The sequence below is a fragment of the Herpailurus yagouaroundi genome, unplaced genomic scaffold (genome assembly GCF_014898765.1).
Source record: "Herpailurus yagouaroundi ecotype Mexico unplaced genomic scaffold, PumYag 190, whole genome shotgun sequence".
Classification (NCBI taxonomy): Eukaryota; Metazoa; Chordata; class Mammalia; order Carnivora; family Felidae; genus Herpailurus; species Herpailurus yagouaroundi.
The window spans coordinates 19076787-19096556 of NW_024412421.1; the positions used below are offsets into that span (position 1 = coordinate 19076787).

Sequence of the window (19770 nt, forward strand, 5' to 3'; positions counted from 1 at the left end):
ACAATTCCAAAGCTCCTCTGGCAGCCAGATCAGCTCATGAAGAAGGCTCCTAGGAACGTGGTCTGAGAATCTGGACTTTGGGGGCTGATGTGGCAGCTAGGATAGGGCGGGCAGGATGCTGTTCCCACCGTGCCTGCTTCTGACACTTTGGTTTGCTCCTCCGGCAACTTCCAGGCTCATGCTTTAGAGGAAGTCATTGTACCCACTGCCCCCTCCCCTCCCAGGAACCAAGGGATGTTGTGGGCACAGTGTGTTCTTCTGGCCACACAGCCTACCTTCTTACAATCTTCCCACAAATTTTGGGGAGTGTCTGGCCAGGCACACATGCCCTAAAGGGACCTCATACCTCTGAGCTGGGAGGGATCTCACAGGTCAAGTCTCCAGGTAACTTTCACCAGTTCAGGATCCCCTGACTGAGGGTGAAATGATGGGGAGGGCATGAATATAGCCCAAATGCTGGCAGCGAGTGGACATTGACATATGGGAGGGTCTTTCCGAGTCCTGTGGCAACCCCAGGGGGAAAAAAAGGAATGACTTTCTTTTTTACAGGCAAGTAAGGCTTAAAGAGAACTGAGTTGCTGGAGCTCACCCAAAAGGTAAGTGCAAGAGCAGGCCTGGGTTAGTATCTCTGGCTCCAGGACCCTGACCCCAGTCCCAGCCTCCTTGACTGGACTTTGTGGGGAGGGGGTGTAGGTGAAAGTGACAGGAATGCACCAGAGTGGAGGGTCTGGGCCTGGTGGATTCTGGCAGGCCTGGGTAGTTCCTACCCCAGAGGCCTCCCTGCCCCCATCCTCCCTCCAGCCCAGACAGCAGTCCCCCATCTGGTCTTGGAATCATACAAACCTGTGTCTTGGGGCCTGGGCCTGGGCAGAAGATTGAGGACTGCAAAGGAGGGGCCCTTTCCTCCTACCCTCCATGAAGATACCCCTACTGGTTCCCAGCAGCCCCAAGCTCCTGGTTTGGGCTTAGGAAGTTTCTCTTTCCAGGGGACTCCTGGGATCTTGGGCCCACACTTTTCTTCTCGTGAGTTGTGAATGCTCCCAGTTTTGCTGACAGAGAGTGGGGCACGCCCCCCCCGAGGCGCCCATACTTCGTGCATTCAAGAGCAGATTCCCCCCACTCCCAAAAACCCTTTCCCTCGACCCTCCCGGCCCAGGCACCCACTCATGCACCCTCCGGCATCTACACCACTTTTGCCGGCGGGCGGACAGCTTCTGGCGCTCTCCAGCAGTCCGGAGAGTGGGCACCTTGGAACGGCTGGGCTGGTAGTCGTTGCTCCTCCGGGCCGATAGAGCAGTCGAGTCAAGTAAGCGGGCCCCGAAGGTGGGAGTGGAGCCAAGCCGCCTGGCCCGGAGGGTGGGAGGAGGCGGCGGCGGGCTTAGGACGCTGCGAGGGCCGCGCGCCTCAGTGCTTTCACTGGAGTCCGGGCAGCTGCCGTCGGGCCTGGGGGTGGGATGTAGCTCTGTCCTCCGGCCCCTAGGGGGCGACGCGGTGCCGGGTCTTCCGCCGCCCTGCGTTCCCTCCCCGCGGCCAGGAGGCGGCGCCAGTGGACGCCGGGGCGTCACGCTGTACCCGCCGTCCATGGCGGTGTGGAAGGTTCGAGGGCTCGGATGCGCGGCTTCTCGGCTTCGCGGTTCCGCGTGCGGGGGTGTGAGCGCTAAAGACAGGCGAGGGATGGGGTGTGCGAGTGTTGCGGCGAGGCAGGGCCGGGTTGGGCGGGCGTCAGCAGGAGGCAGCCCCGCGCCCACGCCTTGAGCGTGCCACATGCGTAGGCCGGCCAAGCGTGGTGGTGAGTGTGCGTCCGAGCGTGGGGGCGCTCTTGGCTGAGGCTGATGTGAGCACGGACGCGCGGGGACAGATCCTTGTCATTCTCTGTCGTTTCAGGCCTGAACTTCAGGCGCATTTGCGCTATACCTCTACCCGGGCACCAAGACTGGCCCCTCCTGTGGCCTAGTGCCTTCTATCTGGGTCACCCACCGAGCCCTACCGGAACATCTTCAATCCATTTCCTGGACGAGCAGAAGCCTCACAGTGAGGGCCCAGCCCCTCTCCCACTTGTCCTGAGCAGGCCTACTCTTAAGGAGAGGGTGATGGAAGGGCCCTTGGAAGTTGGGGATACGTCCCCAGACTCCCAGGGACACGCCACTGACTCGAGGTTTGCTGTGTGCAGTTTCAGGGATGCCTGGGATGAGGAGGAACCTGTTCCCCACGTGCAGGTTAAGGACCCTAATCCTCCAAGATCACCAGCAGGGACAGCCCAGGGAGAAGGGCTTCTTGGCAGCTCCGTGCCTGGGGATCTTCAGTCACCCCTAGGACCGATGGCTGCAGATGGGCCGGGGGAAGGGCAGGGGGACACATTAGGAGGTTCCTCAGTTCAGTTAGAGGAACCCACCCCATCTAGAGTGGAGAGCCTCCCATGTCCAGTGTCCTCCCACCTCAGTCTCGCACAGGGCAAGAGTGATAGTCGAGGAGGAGACTTGGCAAGAGACCAAGTTCCAGACAGGTTAGTGCCAGCTGGCTTGGGTCCTGAGGGGTTGGACAGCGATCCTGTGGACCTTGGAGGCCCTTTATCTGAGACATCTTCAGAACTACTGCAGCCAGGTAAGGGAGGCTGGGCCAAGGAAGTCAAGTGGAGGTTCCTAAAGATGGGTACCAAGACTGGGGGAGGGCTCTGACCCTACTCAGGCTGAAGCCCAGGTCTGAGGAGGGGTCTCTGGGTGAGTGCCCAATGCACACCCAAGCCATTTTCCTTCCCAAGACCCCAGTGGATCTTATCTCCCTAAGCCTGCTAATTACCTCCTGGCCCAAGACCTCTCCTGGGAGCTGCTGGCCAGTGGCATGGCTACCTTACCAGGTAGTTGGGAGAGACTGGAGGTAGTGGAAGTGGGGTGACTTGATTGGGCAGGTGTTCATTGTCTTCTCCCCACAGGGACTCGGGATGTAGAAGGCCGGGCAGTGCTGCTTCTGTGTGCCCATAGCCCAGCCTGGCTCTACCCCAAGTGCAATAGCCATGAACTTATCCGCCTCCTGCTCTACCTGCGAAGCATTCCCAGGTTATAGAGAGGAGGATGGGGGGAGCTGGAGCCAGGAGGTGGCAAGGTTGGGGAATTAGCTACTTAACTGAAGTCTGCCTCTTTAGGCCTGAAGTACAGGCCCTGGGATTGACCGTGCTGGTGGATGCCCGAGTTTGTTCCCCAAGTTCTTCTCTCTTCTGGGGGCTCAGCCAACTACAAGTGAGTACAGGGTTGTATCTTCCCCTGCCTTCAGCCATTCCTTTTAAATAGTGTTGGGGAGGGGCGCCTGGGTGGCGCAGTCGGTTAAGCGTCCGACTTCAGCCAGGTCACGATCTCGCGGTCCGTGAGTTCGAGCCCCGTGTCGGGCTCTGGGCTGATGGCTCAGAGCCTGGAGCCTGTTTCCGATTCTGTGTCTCCCTCTCTCTCTGCCCCTCCCCCGTTCATGCTCTGTCTCTCTCTGTTCCAAAAATAAATAAACGTTGAAAAAAAAAATAAATAGGGTTGGGGACATGGCTAAACTCAAATTCCTTGCAGGAAGCAGCCCCAGGGTCAGTATACCAGGTGCTGCTGGTGGGAAAGATGCCAGAGGAGGTTCCTCCCAGGCTGCAGGTACTGAGCCATTTTGGCTAGGGGTGGAGGTGGGATGCTTTCCCACCAGGCAGGAGCCATTACACCGTCTTTTCTTGCAGCTGCAGCAGCTGCCCTCTCATCAGAGCCTGCTGACCTACATCTCCACTTCTCGGTTGCCAGCTTCAATGGGAGGAGGCCTGCCTTACTGCCACCAGACCTGGCTGGACTTCCGGATGGTCAGTGCAGTGGGTCAGGGCATAGGGTGGGTGGCAGGCAACCTGGCCAGCAGAGGAGTCTCTCCTGGGTTGGTTTGAGCAGTGCAAAGCTGGCTGCAGTGGCCTGGGATCCAGGATGCCTGGGACCAGCACTGCACTACTCTGGTCATGCCTACCCTTGTTCACAGCGTCTGGAAGCCCTACTGCAAAGCTTCCAGGTGGTTTGTGCCTTGCTCCAGGAGGCCATTGAGAGCATGAAGGCTGTGCCCCAGCCCATGGAGTCTGGGGTGAGTATCCCCTCAACACCTCTCCAGATGCTCCCTATCTTCCTCCTTTTCTCCGATGCTCACCTCCACTGACTGTTGCCCTTAATCATAGGAAGTTGGTCGGCTGCTCCAGCAGACACAAGTCCTGATGCAGCACGTGCTAGACTCACCCTGGCTAGCATGGCTACAGTTCCAGGGGGGGTTGGAGCTGGCATGGTTGAAGCAAGAGGTCCCAGAGGTGACCCTGAGCCCAGACTACAGGTAGACGCAAACTCAGATCCCCGCTCTTGCCCCAGCCCACCATATTTCATGCCAAGGACTCAGCTGGCTGGCTCAGAATGAGCCAGGATTGTGGTCCCAGGACAGGGTGGAGTGAAACAAGGCATCTAATAGGAGTTGTAAGATCATGTACCCTGTACCAGGCCAGCAGTGGATGAAGTTGATGAGCTCTATGGCCGTGTAGATGGACTGCTGCACCAACTGACCCTGCAGAGCAACCGGCGAGTACAGGCACTAGAGTTGGTCCAGACTCTGGAGGCCCAGGAGGGCAGGCTGCACCAGGTGGGAACTATTTGCTCAGATGGGCCCTGCCTCTGATCTCAAGCATGACCTTCACCCCACAGCAGCATTCTTTTCCCTGTTTGTGCCCCTCCAGATTGAAGTATGGCTACAGCAGGTGGGCTGGCCAGCACTTGAGGAGCTAAGGGAGCCCTCACTGGACATGCTGCTCCAGGCCCAAGGCCCTTTTCAGGAGCTGGACCAGGTTGCTCAGGTGAGTTTGGTTACTTGTTTATTCCCTAGGTATTGGGTCAGTTTGCTAGGGACTAGGAATGCAGGATGGGTGGGAGCAAATCTATCCATTTCTCTCTTGGAATTTACAATCCAGCAGACATCAATTGTAGTCAAAGGTTCAGAGCCATGTATGTGTGATTGCAAACTGAGGCAAAAGCTCCGGAAAGAACGTAGGTGGTTCTGAGTTTATTACAAAAGACCTGAGGGGCGCCTGGGTGGCTCAGTCGGTTAAGCGTCCGACTTCGGCTCAGGTCATGATCTCACAGTCCGTGAGTTCGAGCCCCACGTCGGGCTCTGCTGACAGCTCAGAGCCTGGTGCCTACATCGGATTCTATGTCTCCCTCTCTCTCTGACCCTCCCCCGTTCATGGTCTGTCTCCTTCTGTCTCAAAAATAAACGTAAAAAAAAATTTAAATAAAAAAAAAGACCTGACCCAGAAGGGGTGTTGGTCTAGCTTTCTTGAGATACTGACTTTTGAGATGATAGCTGAAGAATAGGTTAGCCAGGAGAAAGAGGGATTGGGGTTGAGAGACATTCCCAGCTGAGGGAACAAAGAGCATGTGCAAAGGTTCTGTGGCAGGAAGGAGCACGGCTTGCCTGAGGAGCCATAAGGATAGTGAGGTTGAAATGCAGGGCAGTAGAAGGAGAGAGAGTGAAATAAGATGAGGTAAAATGAAGCTGGAAAAACAGTGGCCAGATTGCTGGGTCCCATAGCAGTATAAAATTTAAGTGGAAAAGTCACAATCAGATCAATGTTCTACGAACATTATCTTAGTTTTTGGTTAGACAGTGATTTGAAGGACTGACATGTAGAGTCCACAGAGGCATTTTAATGGCCCAGTGGGAATGATGCTTTCTCTAGCCAGATGGTGGCAGAGGAGACTGATTTTAGAAATTGCCGGGATTTGCTATGTGGGGTAAGTAGGAGAGGGAAGAGGTGCCTGGGTGGCACAGTTTGTTGAGCGTCTGACTCTTGATTTTGGCTCAGGTCGTGATCCTAGGGTTGTGGGATCGAGCACTGCATTATGTGGACCCTGCTGGGGATTCTCTCTCTCTCTCTCTCTCTCTCTCCCTTCACCCCCCTCCCATGCTTGCACATGTGTGCTGTCTCTTTCTCAAATAGAATTAAAAACCAAAAAAAGGAGAGGGAGGTTGTAGGGGTGAGTGGACGTCTCTTCTGAGAGAGTGACCAGGAGACAAGGGCCTTCTGAGGCAAGGGGATTCATCAGTCCAGTCTTGGGTGTGCTCTGGAGATGACCATAAGGGACTGAGACCCATGGGGATTGGCCTGGAACTCAGAAGAAAGACCTGGCCATACAGGGTCACTTGGTGGACATAGGTGTGTGGATGATATTTGACGATCACATAAGATTGCCTGAGGAGAGAAAGTGTGGACTGTGTTCAGGAACACCAGTGTTGAATGGCTCTGGTGAGGGATGGGGAGCAGGAGGAGAATAGGGTGAGTGGGGAGGAATCGGGGAGCTGTAAGAGAGAGGATTGGAGGCTGCTGAGCAATGGTCAGACGAAGCCTGACAATTGCTGGGGATGGAGGTGGCAGTGAGGTTGCACTAGGCTGATGAGGTGAAGAAACAGTGATACCTGATACCGAGGAGAATAATTCCTCCAGGAAGTTTGTGTAGAGAGGCACAGAGACAGGGGAGTGGATGGGGGTGTGGGGGGAGGGTCTTCAGTCACAAGAGAGACTCGACAATGACGTGTAGATATCTGTGGAAAGGACTGCTCAGGGGCTAGACCATGGCCCAGATTTGCTAAGCCCAGTCTTTGTCTCCAGGAGCAGGTCCGGCGAGGGGAGAGGTTTCTGCAGCCACTGGCTGGCTGGGAGGCTGCTGAGCTGGGCGCTGCTGGGGCCCGCTTTCTGGCCCTGCAAGCCCAGCTGACTGACTTCTCCAGGGCTTTGGCCCAGCGGCGGCAGCGGCTGGCAGATGCTCAGAGGCTGTTGCATTTTTTCAAGCAGGTAGGTGCGGTGTCCTGTCCCTGGCTCCAGGTGGTCAGTGGGGATGGAGGGGTGGCTTCCTGGCTTCACCACAGCCTGAGCTCTTTCAGGACATCCTGCCTCTTCTCTTTCCTTGTCTTTGGTCTGACCCCAAAATTCAACCACTGGGGGTGTGGCCTGAGCCATCATTCTGTGGGGTTGGGGGAGTGGGTAGAAGAGAAGGCTCAATGGTTTTGGTGGGCTCTGCCTTCAGTGCCTCTCTGGCCTTGGTGTTACAGGCCTCGACATGGGCTGAGGAGGGGCAGAGGGTGTTGGCAGAGCTGGAGCAGGAACGCCCAGGGGTCGTGCTGCAACGGCTGCAGCTGCATTGGACCAAGCACCCTGACTTGCCTCCTGCCCACTTCCGAAAGATGTGGGCTCTGGCCACAGGGTTGGGCTCCGAGGGCATTCGCCAGGAGTGCCGCTGGGCCTGGGCACGATGCCAGGACACCTGGCTGGCCCTGGACCAGAAGCTAGAGGCTGCACTGAAGCCACCACTGACGACGACCACAACGGGCAGCACAGCTAGCCTGTGTGTCAGCCGTTTCCTTGCTGCATCTGCCACCCCTCCCCTGAGGAAGGCATATAGCCTCGATCAGAATCTGGGGCAGAGTCTCAGAGAGCCTGCCCACCACTGCCACCATGCGGCTATTGTGGCTGCTTCGCACGGACCAGACGCTGAAGGTGGTGCCCAGCCAGGGTCATCCCCTACCATGCTTCCACCAGGCAGTTCTGACCCCAGGACCCCCAACAGGTGCAGGCAGAGGGCAGGGCAGGGAGGGCAGTGGCAGGAGAGATGTCTTGAATCTTGACTCCACCTGTCTGGTAGGCTCCAGCTGGTATTGGCAGAGATGGTGGCTACGGAGCGGGAGTATGTCCGAGCTCTTGATTACACCGTGGAGAACTACTTCCCTGAGCTGGATCGCCCCGATGTGCCCCAGGGCCTCCGTGGCCAGCGTGCCCACCTCTTTGGCAACCTGGAGAAGCTGCGGGACTTCCATTGTCATTTCTTCCTGCGTGAGCTGGAGGCCTGTACCCAGCACCCATTCCGGGTAGCCTATGCGTTCCTGCGCCATGTAAGCCCACAGGTCACACAGCCCCTACCTGATTCTGCCACGCTCGATAAAGAGATTTTAGCACATGCCTGGTGCCAGGGTCTGTGCTGGGTATAGCTATGAGCCAGACCAGTAAGGTACCTGTCCCTGTAGGTAATCACGTTTAGTAGAGGAGACAAAAGTAAAAAAGGTAATTCCAGATGGTAGTTGGGGTCAGGAAGAAAATAATCAGGATATATACATGATCGTGATTTAGTAGTGGGGTTGGGAGGTGGGGCAGTTAGAGGCCTCTTTGAGAGGCTGAGGCCAGGGGAGGGGCTGGACTCAGAGCGTTCTATCCAGAGGAAAGATCAAGTGTAAAGCTTTGGGGCAGGGAAGAGGCTCAGTGGTTAAGGAAAAGACAGGTCAAAGTGGCTGAGTGTAGTGAGCAAGAGAAGGAGTAGTCCAAGGTGAGGGAGCCCAGAGTGGTGGTCCAAGACAATGGGAGGAGCAGAGGCCCTGTGGGCAAGCCCCATTCGGCACAGTGCCTGTTCTTTCCAGGTTACCCCTCATTCAAAGCCAGGCAGACTGGATCTGCAGGGGGAATTTTCCCGGGGAATTGTTTGTTGGCATTTTGGTCCTCTCAGGCTGAGGGTATCTGGCCCCCTTGCACCTGGACTGATCTGTGTGTCCTCACAGAGGTTGCAGTTTGGGATGTACGCACTCTACAGCAAGAATAAACCTCGCTCTGATGCCCTGATGACCAGCTTCGGTCATTCCTTCTTCAAGGTAGATGAGCCTGAGACTAGGGGAGGAGGGGATGGAGGAAGTAAGTACCTTGAAGCCACCTGATGGTCTCCTACCCACCTGCCAGGACAAGCAGCAAGCACTGGGGGACCACCTGGACTTGGCCTCCTACCTGCTGAAGCCCATCCAGCGTATGAGCAAGTATGCATTGCTGCTGCAGGAACTGGCAAGGGCCTGCGGGGGTGCTGTGCAGGAGCTGAGTGCCCTGCGGGCTGCCCAGAGCCTTGTGCGCTTCCAGTTGCGACATGGCAATGACCTGCTAGCTATGGACGCCATCCAGGGCTGTGATGTGAGTCATGCCAGGCCATGGTGGGGAGGTGCGGTGGGTGTGAAGAGAGGGGGCAGGAGAGGCTGGGCACTCACTGGGCCCCACCTTGGCAGGTTAACCTGAAGGAACAGGGTCAGCTGGTGCGACAGGATGAGTTCATGGTACGTGCTGGGCGCCGTAAGTCCTTGCGCCGTGTTTTCCTCTTTGAGGAGCTACTGCTCTTCAGCAAGCCTCGCCGAGGACCCACGGGCATCGACACATACGCCTACAAGCGTTCCTTCAAGGTAGGCCCACTCGACCCCTCCTATGCTCCCTGCCCTACCCTCACCCCCTCTGGCCTCACCAAGCCCCTCTCCTGGCCACACAGACGGCAGACTTGGGCCTCACTGAGTGCTGTGGGGATAACAACCTGCGGTTTGAGATCTGGTTCCGCCGTCGCAAGGCCAGGGACACCTTTGTGCTGCAGGCTGCCAGCTTGGCCACCAAGCAGGCTTGGACAGCTGACATTTCTCGTCTGCTCTGGAGGCAGGCCATCTACAACAAGGGTGGGTCCCTGCCCCTACTTCATCCAACGGTCCCCTTCCTGGAGAGCTTATGTCCCACAGGGCCCCATACAGGGCCTAGGGACCTGGAAATGCTTGGGAGCAGGGAGGTCCAACAGCAGCAGCCAGTGTAGGAAAGGAACTTCAAAGTCAGGCAGTCCCGCTGTCACTGTCCCCGACTGTGGACAGAGTGTTAACCTGAGTATGACACCTGTCCCCAGGATTGTTGGGAGGAGAATATGGCACCAGAAAGGCTCTGTGCACAGGATGGCTAATATGCTGGGTATGGATGTATAGGAAGGAGTTACTCAAGGGGGTGGTAGACACAGAGCCCTAAGGGCAAGGCTGATGTCCAGAGAGGCCCCACCTATGCTCACTCTCCACCCAGAGGTTCGCATGGCTGAGATGGTGTCCATGGGTGTGGGGAACAAGGCCTTGCAGGACATCGACCCCAGCGAGGAAGCTATCAACGACCGCACTGTCAACTACATCCTGAAGTGCCGAGGTAGCAGGCAGGCTACAGGGGAGTGCGGGTGTGGAATGCTGCATGGGAGATAATAATGACCTCTGTCAGCCTGTGCTCCCTTCAGGACCTTGGCCCAGGTGGGCTCTGGCCTGTCCCAACCTGACCCTCTCTCTTACACAGAAGTTCGCTCTCGGGCCTCTGTTGCTGTGGCCCCGTTTGACTATGAGAGCCCCTATCTGGGGGCCTTGAGCTCCCTTCCTGGAGACCCTGCCTCTTGCTCTATGCTGGGGTCCCTCAACCTGCATCTGTACAGAGACCCGGCTCTTCTGGGACTCCGCTGGCCCCTGTATTCTACCAGCTTCCCAGAAGAAGCAGCACTGGAGGCTGAAGCGGAGCTGGGCAGCCAGCTGTCTTTGAGTAGGTCTGGGCTTAGCCAGAAGCAAGAGGGCATTGCTTAGGGTCTGGCCCTCCCCTGTGACAGCTCGCTTTCTTCCTCCCCAGCTCCTGAAGACTCAGAGGTGTCATCCCAGTGCCAATCAGCCAGTGGATCCAGTGGCTCTGACAGCAGCTATATGTCAGGGCGGGCCCTGGGCAGAGGTCTTGAGGACTTGTCCTATGTGAGTATCATTTTTTCCTCTTTCTACCAGCCCCAGCTCAGGCCTATGCCTGTCTTTCCTTTAGGAGGAAATGGGGGTGTGTGGGCCAGGGCCATACCCCAGAGATCCCACCTGGACCTTTAGTTGAGGAAACAGGCAGTCACACCTAGCTTGTCAACCGCAGGTCTGAGCCTGGGCTGGAAGGCAGGCAGCGGATCCAGCAGCTTGTAGCTCCAAGAAATATCACCTCTCTCAGGATCTGCTATGACCAGAACGTGACTGGTACGTGGGCCACCTCCAGCCCACATGCACTGCCCTATTGACTACTCTTTCTGATGTCTGTGCCCATTGGCAGACTGGTAGGGACCTCTCCTAGGGAGCCTGGCAGCAAAGCCTGAATGAATGCCCTGATCCTGAGCCTCTGGCCCCATGTCCCCTTTTATTCCCTTTCCGGCTTCCACCCCAATTACACGTTAGGGTTAGGCTAGAGCAGAGTGTGGGTGTTTCCATGCTGTAGGCTGGTGGGGCACCAAGTTGCTCTGGACAGTGATTGGCTGCCCCACCTCTCAGGAGGAACATAGTGGGGTTCCCAGCAGTTGCTTCCCATTCCCTGGTCTCAAAGCCAAGCTTCTCAAACTTAGGGGCAAGCCCACCTCTATTGTACCCTTAACTCTTGACTGCCTTGGTTGCCCAAGCCCAGCCCTTCTTTCTTGGGTCAGTTTGGTTATATTGATTCAACACCTTTTGAAGAGCTTTCAATTAGAGCTGTTCTTTAAAATTATTTCACTTGTTGGTCTTTGGTGTTTTAGAGAGTCCAGGCCCTTGACTCATAAATTACTCTTTATTTATAATAAAAATAGACTGATACACTTTCATATGGGTACATGCATTCTTTAAATGAGCCTTGGCAGATGGGGGTATTGTGAGGGCAGCATCTCTGGTCACCCTAGCTGTCTTGTAAGTACTTGCCCAGGACAGAGTAAGAGACAGACCTAGACAGGCCCCTCTGGATGAGCAGGTCCACGCAGCGGCCATATTTCCTGGCGAAAGGCAGCGTGAGCTAGAAGGAAAGTCTCATCTTACTCCTTACTTCTTGGCTGGTTGCCTATTGTAACTGAGTAGGCGGGGTCCTCCCCATCTGGGCAGGGGTAGGGCAAGGCCTATCGGGGACTTTTGATGTTCTGGGCTCAGTTCTGCCCAAAGGTATCTCACAAGCTTGTGGCTATGAATGGCTACCAGAATGACCAGAGGGTCAAAAATACACGTTTCCAGCCACTGGTTTTCTACTTTTCTAGCTGCATATGCTGACATTACCTTTCTAATCAATAGACTAGCCAGAGGCCTAATAGTAACTGGGCACCAGTGTATTTAGAGTGAAAAGTATTATAATAACGTACTTGATTACAAAAAATACCAGATTAATGAGAAATTAGCTAAATATTTTTCAGCTATAATGTTAAGATGAAAACTTTAAACCCTAAAATTATTTTAAGGAATCAAAAAGCAAAAATAAAAAACCTGGGTTATTCCTTTGATCTCATTGGACATTTTTTTTTTCTGGGTAAAGAATACTTTAAAGCAGCTTATATATGAAAGGAATGTGCGAAAGTGGTGATATGGCTCAGTAGGTGAAGTTGGTATTAGTGGTCAAAAAGGTCTGACTCCCAATAGTTTCTCTGATTTCAACACCCTAAAAGCTTGAGCTCATGTGATGTGCTTCCCAAGCATGGCTGGGGTGTTAGTGATAAAGGCAAAATTGGTACCATTGGAGGAAAACTTACAAAAACCAGTGGCCTGAATACTGCTTTTTGATCACTCTGGACTGATTAATTTCAACCATTGTTTCTCCCTCCTTGGGACCAGGGACCAGAGGTCTAGCTGCCTGCCTTGCCTTCTGGGCAGTGCTGGCCTGGCAGCAAGACAGTGTCCATTTGAGGTGTCCACAGGGTCAACTTTCCCAGTGGGGTACAAGCGTCCCTCACCTCCACCCAGCTGTACAGGCGTTCTTGGGTGTGCCGGTCATCCTTGAAGCCGGTGATGGCCAGCAAATCCACCACAAACTGCTTGGGGCTGATGTGCAGGGTCTGCCAGGAAAGCCCCTGGTCAGGCAGGGCTGGAAGCAGTTGCCTGACACACATTTACTTCCTGCCTTTAAGAGTGGGATGCAGAACAGGGGCTTCCCTGGGTCTGCGGGAGCTGCAGGGATCGGAGGCTACTGTTATTCCAAGCTACTTCTCGGTCAAGGCTTGGTCCAGATGCTGCTGCCCTGTCTTCATATCCCTGCTCTTCTTGCCACCCTTGTGCCCCTGACCTATTCCCATTGGGTGGCACCACTTATCATGTGGACAGGGGGACAGACAAAGAGCAAGGTCTGGGGCCTGTCACACATACCCATAGCTGGTTGGCCAGAGAGACCACCTTGGCTGTCATGGCTTTGGGGTCCTTTTGCCTGATAGAATCCAGGATGATGTCAGTCAGGAAACGGTGACATTTTTGTGCATAAAACATCTCTTCCCAGGATAGAGAGAAACTCAGGAAAGTCACCTCTGTGGAGGAGAGAGTGGATATGGCCACATCTGCTGTGGCTAAGGCCTTAGAGCCAGGCTGGAAGGAGAGAGGTGTAAGGCTCCCGAGGGAGAGTGTTTTCCTCAAGCACCCTGTCTAGGGGCTCAGGCACCTCCACAAGGAAGTGCAGGGCCAGGTATGGCTCGAGTCTCACCTCTGGGCTGGGGGCTGGCTGTAGGCGGCGTATGCTTGAGGTTGTCCATCTGTGTAGTGTAGATGATGCTGTCCTCAAAGAACATGCAGGAGCCATCGCTGCCCACCACGGGGGGGTGGGTCACTTTGAGGATGATCCCTGCGCTGTCCACCTCATTGGCCTCAGGCAAAGGCTGCTCAGGGCCAGGGCTTTCTGTGAAAATGACATGGGGTGGGAGTTCTCCTTGAACCACTTCAGAGTCCAAGCGGGGAGGGGACCAGGACAGTGAGTCACCCTAACCTTCCAGCGGCCTCTGCTGCCAGCTTCTCAGAAGTGGCACCCTTTGCTGACAGGAGCGTGTCCTGGCTCGCCTCTCTTCATTGTCCTAGAAGCATTATAAGTCCAATCCTACATTTTAGAACTCCAGAGAACTCCTCTTGAACTAAGACTGGTGTCAACTAGAACTGATAATACCCTAGCTGGGGGACTGGAAATCATGGAAAACTGTAAAATGAGAGGAACTTTTTGGGTGAGCTGTTGATGCATGTCCACTCTGAAGAGTATGTTTGACAGACCAACTCAGGGCTCATAGGCAGGGCCCAAGAAGGCCCCTCCAAGCAGGACCTAAACCTTTGAAAGGGAAAGCACCAGAACACTGTAGAAAGAATTTGAGGGAGCAAAGGAAACAGCCCAACATGGCAGTTCTCAGCAAACCCCTCTAGGTTGTCTCCACACTGCCCCACCATACACAACACGCCTCTCTCTTTAGCTCCTCCTGTCCATCCCACTTCAGTAATCACTCACTCCACTGCAGTCACACAAGCCAGAAATCTGGCCCCTCTTTGGCCAGATCCTTCCCAACTTCCTCTCCCAACTGCCCAGCCTGTTTGACCTTACACTTGTAATACTTCTACTTCTGCTGCTGCATTTCCTCTACTCCTGGAGCAAGCTTTCTGAATGCACACCTGACTTCTTGCTCCATTGTTTAAAATGCTTCAGTGGCTGCCCACACCCCTTAGGGTCAGAACAGTGTACCAGGTCCTGAACTTGGCCCACAAGACCTGTCCTGATGAATTATGTCTTCAGCTCTGTTTCCCATCACTTTTCCACATGAAGCCTGGCCTCCAGCTAGACCTGTTTCCCCAAGCATCTGAGACTTCTTCCTTCCCTCTGCTCACTCCTCAGCCCCTAACCTCCTTTGTGCTCCTATTATTTCATAAACACCCTCTTCCTATATGCTTCATGCAGATTCTTAGCCTCACAAGCCATGCCAATGTACTGGTCATCTCTGTATACTGCTTGGCAGAGCTGTGAACAGAGGATTCTAGCCCCACTTTGTCACTAATTCACTCTGGTCACGGCCAAGTTTTGCCCTCTGTTGTTGTTGTTTTTTAATGTTTATTTTTGAGAGAGCGTGTGCACATGGGCAGGGGAGGGACAGAGAGAAGGGGACAGAGGATCCGAAGAAGGCTCTGTGCCGACAACAGAAAGCCCAATGCAGGACTCATGAATCATGAGATCATGACCTAAGCTGAAGTCAGATGCTTAACTGATGGAGCCACCCAGGTGCCCCTACCCTCTCTGTTTTATAAGACTTAGGTAAAGGATGAGAGAGGACTCACCTTTCTCCCTTGGCTTCTGCTTGCCCCAATCCTTCAGGGTGACAGCTTTTTTCACAGGGAAATATGGCTTAAAGGTTGGCTCTGGCCCCTTGTCTTTGGCTCCAGCTCCAGCCCCTGCCTGCAGAGCTGGGTCCTTCTCTGAGCCTGTGGAATGGCTTTTCCAGGAAGCTGAGGTGCTGGGCTGGGAAGCAGCCTCACTTCCCGAAGGGAGCTGCAGAGTGGCTTCCTCCATGAAGCTGCTCTGGGGGACTGGCATTGGATGGAATTCCCACTGTTTGCAGTTGACCATGTCCCATTCCCTAACGAGGGAGATGAGTTTTTGCATGGGAGTGACAGGAGGGTCTTTGGTTTCAGGTTTCTGTGTGAGGTTGACTGTACTACATTTCTTCTTGGGAGGACTTTCGGGGTGGGCCCCCCAGTATTTGGGGTTGGCACAAAGACCAGGACAGTGGGAGTATGTGCTGGGATTGCCCGCCCTCTTGGCACCTCGGCAAAGGGACACCTGGATGGTTTGGGAGTACTGCTCAGGTTCTTCCATCTGGCTGGATCTGGTCAGGATCCCCTTGGCCTTATTCCATGAAGTCCTGTCATTGCAGTCTTGGAAGTCCATGGGCATGCAGGCTGTGGTCTGGAGAGGGAGGACACAGCAGCTCTGGGAATGTTGTGCTTCCACATTGAAGCCTCACCCAAGACCTAATAATTTGGACTTCTAAGATTTAATTTATTCATCCAGATCCTGTCTTCCTGTCTTCCACATAGATCAGCCATTTGCTTTGCTCAGCCTGAGTGGGGGTGGTGCCAGCCCAGGGGCCTCACATACTCCAAAGGAGCATTTTATCAGCATCCTAGACCACGAGTGGCAAACACATCCCTGTGCCCCTTCAATGTTCAAAAACCAATTACCATGTTAGGAATCCATGTAGGTTCTGCCCTTTAATTTTGCCATGCCCCTCAATAATAGAGCCTACCCCTCAACACTGTGGTGGTTTTTTGAGGACACCACCAAACCAAAGAAGGTTGAGACTTACTTCTTTGGCATCTCTACTGAACTCCACCAGTGACCCTGGCCCTTCTGTTACCACGCGCAGTCTCCTGATGAGAAAAGCTTCTTCGTTTTCAGATTCTTTCTCCTGGGTCCATGACCTGCAGACTCCCAAGAGGGAGTCAGTGAGCAGAAGCCTCTACTAGTTCATCTACTAGTTGGTCAGGTCTGCCCTTTGGCTAGTTAGCTCTATACAGTGGCAGTGAAGGGCTCTTAAAGGGTTTCATTTAGGTCACTGGCCAATCCTGGGCCTGTTCCACCCCCTCTGCCCAAAGGAGAACAGGGAGATGGGATTTAGGATTCTCAAGAATACTATAAAGGTCCAAACGCCAGAACATGGTGTCCAGAGCAAAGTTTCCTTACTTGTATGCCTCACATTGGGCAAGGGCTTCTGAAAGGGATGGGATGTGGTATTCTTCAACCTCCTGGCAGAAGAGGGGCCATTCCCTGCAAATGACAAGATCTTGTCAGGCTGGGCAGCTGGGTGCGAGGAGGCATAGCCTTCAGAGCTGCTGCCTTGACAGCAATTTACATATTGGAAATAATATAACCTTCTTGAAGGCTGCAATCTGAAGGTTTTTCTATTATACAAGGAAGGGATTTCATCACGTGATTTCCTTCCATTTATCACTTACTTAAATTCAGATGGTAAAAACAGTTTTCCAAGTCTCAGGAAATTAAGAATGTGTCGGAACATTTGGCCATCCCCGTGGATCAGCAGGGTCTGTCCGTATGTGATCCAGTATACTCTCTGAGGGTTGGACAGAAGTTCTGGATACTGCAAGAGGTTGTACACCAGACCTTGTCAGTCTGTTAGTTAAAGGGCTTGGTCTTTAGTAAGGGGCAGGTCAGTCTTCTTTTACTTCATTTTCTTGACCTTTCTAGGCTTTTGGATTTCCAGCTCCCTATCTTTTTAGCCACAGGGAGCGATAGTGGGGAGCTGAGCATCCAGGGACAAGAACAACCCTGCTTCAGTTTTACTGCCCCTAAACCACCCTCTCAAGTCATTTGTAACCCTACCCTGTGTCTTGCTCAGTCCAGGCCCCTCAGACTGGTCTCCTCCCTACCCAAACTCCTGAGGGCCTTTGTAGCATGCTGTTCATACAATATGGGCACTTTGGGCCATGGGGTAGGGGGAAGGTCTTTTTCTAAGCAGGTGCTAGAAACTGTGTGACAGTCAGAGGACAGGTTCTAAAGCAGCTCAGCCACAGAAGCCAAAAGGAAAAGAGGGCAGCTCCGGGGCCAGCATACCTTCAGCAAGGTCTGCAGGGTGGTTGCATACCAGTGGCTTCCAACATAAACTTTGACGATCTGTTGGGGGGAATATACAGTGATTTCTGCTGTCCACTCCTCATCTAAGGAAACCAATGGAAAGGAATGTATCACATGGCCAGAAGGGAAATTAGGACATTTTAGTTAATAATGCATGTTAAGACTCAGTATCTTCAGTCATGTTGTGTTGCCTCTTCTGAGAAGCAGAAGAAATAGAAATCTCTGACACCAGTCTTCTCTCGGGCCTTCCCTGCAGCTCACTACAATTTCCTGGGTGGTGAGGTGGATTTGGAATGGCAGCTTGGGGGACAGCTGATGACTCTGGGAGTGGGAAGGATAAGCCCTCTAAAATCCCAACCCCAAGAGCACTGATGCTCTTCCCCCAACCCACCTCTCTCAAGAAAGCTGGACTAATGTTCCTGTCTACCTACATTGCCAGCTGCCTCTGGTTTCTGGCTGGGTGTGTCCTTGGTGTATAACTCTTCATGTGGTGAGAAGTCCCTCTTTATGTTTGTGCTTATAGTTTAGCTAATGTCACACTGCCAGCACTCATCAAATCTGTCACTGGTATAGAGACCAAGCCTCTAGGCATGTCTGGAGAATGGGGCTTCATTTTGGGGAGATGAATCCATGACCCTCTTCCTGGGGGAGACTAGACTTAGGCTTTGTTCTGATGTTTGGGAACCAGTTTCTAATGAGCTTTGTAATAAGTGAAAGGTATATGTTACGTAACGAAGAGGCAAGAGGTGTATCACTAGATTGTGAACTCCATGAAGATAAGGACTGGGTCTCTTGTGTTCACTTCTATGCTCCCAGTATCTCCTCCTTTCCTGGTATATGGTAGGTGCTCAATAAATATTGAATGTTGCTGAATGATGGAATGCAGTGGAAACTTGATCTAAAAACTTTTTGTTAATAGTTACAGGCAGCTGGTGAAAACAACATTAGTTTTGGACCCAGATTCAAACTCCAGCTTGATCACTAGCTCACTGAGTAATTTGAGGTTTATCTGTTAAATGGACCCAGGGACTGTTCTTCCCAGGATGGTTATGAGGATCAAATGAGCACAGCATGTCAGCTCTCAAAGACCCATGTGGCCCCCTACTGAGGTCAGTCTGTACTACTTGAGGCTACTCATGGGCTTGAGGTGAGGAGGGGTACCTTAACAGGAAAATTTCCCTCTAGGAAAACCTACAAATGTTGGATTTCCTCTCCTCTTACATCTACAATTCCTGGCCCTGGCCAGCCTCAACTTTCCTTTTTGATACCCAAGCCCTCCTCTGATGCTAAATTCAAATAAAGAAGCTTCCTCATTTACTGAGCACATCCACGGGTGCCAGACTCTTCGGCTCCAGATGAGTCTTCAGGGCTACTTTCATTGGCTCATAGGTGATATCCCTTTTGTCCAGGAAGGCACAGAGCTCGTACACCTCGGAAATAGTCTCAGTCAGGGGCAGTCGACAAGTCCCTAGCCAGTTCCTGCCCAGAGGAAAGGCCTGTTAGAGAGAGCCTCAGCACTGCACACCTAGGGAGCTTGCCAACTTTTCATGCATAGAATGTCTTGTCCCTAACACCGCTGAAACCTGTGGCTACTAACCTCATTTCCTTGATTTAACCAGAAATCTGGTGATGTCTTATAGGAGAATGAGCTTGGACACACAGACTCACCATCTTGGAGCTGAGCTTGACCTACCTCAGAAAAGCCCTCTAAATCAACTAACTGTAAGCTTCTAGGTCTGCCTGAAGTTCCAGAAGCCAGGCCAGGGACCACCCACTCCCATTCTGCTCCCCCTAAGTGTCTTCCCATGACATTGCAGTGACTGTGTGGCAGCCTGCCAGTCTGGGAGATTACTAATACTGTTTGTGCCCAGGAAAGAGGCTGGGGGTCTGAATATCAATCCCTGCCTCCAAAGGCATTTGTGACATCAGGGATGGGACATCTCTGGGAGAGATGGATGGTGTGGGCCACAAAGGCCCAAAGGGCCTAGAGTTGGCTAACCTCCCCAGGGGCTCAGGAAAACCTACTTTCACATTTAGTTTTGGTACCAGTATATTTTGTGACCCTAAGAGAGTTAATTGCTCCACTCCAAACATCAGTTTACTTTTCTATAAAACAGGATTAGAATCCATGCTTCTGCGCTAATGGGGACACTCTAAGCTTATTCCCTGAGGCACAGGCCAGGTATCACCTCTTTTGGGAAGCCTGCCTTACTTCGCTTCTGGAGCTCACCCCCAGTTCTGGCATTTCTGTGTATCTAGCAAGACTCCCAAGGGTTTCAGGGAGGGCCTTTGTAGGAGGGTCTGCATGGCAGGGGAAATATCTAGCATCCTGAGGGTTGTGACTGTGACCTGGTCATCTCAGCCCTAGCATAGGGCTGAAAACAGCAGTGGATTGCAGAAAACAGAAATATGAAACAGTCTGAAGCCTTTGAACCTTGGGAACCCTTATACCTTTGAAACCAGTCCTCTCCTCTAAGGCCTGGGTTTAGTGGTGGTAGTGGGAGTAGCTAAAATGATGGGTTTGCCTCCAAGGACACTACTTTCCTCTGGCTCATGGGTGGGGCCCCAGGTTG

At 53.3% G+C, this 19770-nt stretch overlaps 2 protein-coding genes across 10 annotated transcripts in view; one reads left to right on the forward strand and one right to left on the reverse strand.

The window, feature by feature from the left end:
* Positions 1–546: 546 nt before the first annotated feature.
* The window catches only part of PLEKHG4 (pleckstrin homology and RhoGEF domain containing G4), a 36330-nt gene continuing 17106 nt past the window's right edge, over positions 547–19770 (forward strand). Inside the window, exons 1-22 of one of the 4 annotated variants that reach the window (XM_040498278.1) lie at positions 1039–1596; positions 1885–2601; positions 2759–2854; positions 2930–3053; positions 3140–3233; positions 3549–3623; positions 3704–3820; positions 3988–4086; positions 4178–4326; positions 4488–4626; positions 4721–4837; positions 6650–6832; positions 7090–7604; positions 7680–7926; positions 8584–8673; positions 8759–8980; positions 9073–9243; positions 9327–9504; positions 9890–10006; positions 10148–10384; positions 10469–10584; positions 10748–11438. In XM_040498278.1, the coding sequence (XP_040354212.1) occupies positions 2091–2601; positions 2759–2854; positions 2930–3053; positions 3140–3233; positions 3549–3623; positions 3704–3820; positions 3988–4086; positions 4178–4326; positions 4488–4626; positions 4721–4837; positions 6650–6832; positions 7090–7604; positions 7680–7926; positions 8584–8673; positions 8759–8980; positions 9073–9243; positions 9327–9504; positions 9890–10006; positions 10148–10384; positions 10469–10584; positions 10748–10753 (3603 nt within the window). In that variant the 5' untranslated portion in view covers positions 1039–1596; positions 1885–2090 and the 3' untranslated portion in view covers positions 10754–11438. Of the gene's footprint in view, positions 597–1034; positions 1597–1884; positions 2602–2758; positions 2855–2929; positions 3054–3139; positions 3234–3548; positions 3624–3703; positions 3821–3987; positions 4087–4177; positions 4327–4487; positions 4627–4720; positions 4838–6649; positions 6833–7089; positions 7605–7679; positions 7927–8583; positions 8674–8758; positions 8981–9072; positions 9244–9326; positions 9505–9889; positions 10007–10147; positions 10385–10468; positions 10585–10747; positions 11439–19770 lie in introns of those variants that run through there. The other 3 variants (XM_040498277.1, XM_040498276.1, XM_040498279.1) reach the window with 3 other exon arrangements.
* KCTD19 (potassium channel tetramerization domain containing 19) overlaps positions 11386–19770 on the reverse strand; it is a 31767-nt gene continuing 23382 nt past the window's right edge. For 2 of the 6 annotated variants that reach the window (XM_040498280.1, XM_040498286.1), the window contains exons 7-16: positions 18516–18676; positions 17177–17280; positions 16561–16703; positions 16289–16372; positions 15912–16026; positions 14884–15511; positions 13283–13474; positions 12955–13109; positions 12546–12647; positions 11386–11623 (exon numbers count right to left, since the gene is read on the reverse strand). In XM_040498280.1, the coding sequence (XP_040354214.1) occupies positions 11510–11623; positions 12546–12647; positions 12955–13109; positions 13283–13474; positions 14884–15511; positions 15912–16026; positions 16289–16372; positions 16561–16703; positions 17177–17280; positions 18516–18676 (1798 nt within the window). In that variant the 3' untranslated portion in view covers positions 11386–11509. Of the gene's footprint in view, positions 11624–12545; positions 12760–12954; positions 13110–13282; positions 13475–14883; positions 15512–15911; positions 16027–16288; positions 16373–16560; positions 16704–17176; positions 17281–18515; positions 18677–19770 lie in introns of those variants that run through there. The other 4 variants (XM_040498281.1, XM_040498282.1, XM_040498284.1 and 1 more) reach the window with 4 other exon arrangements.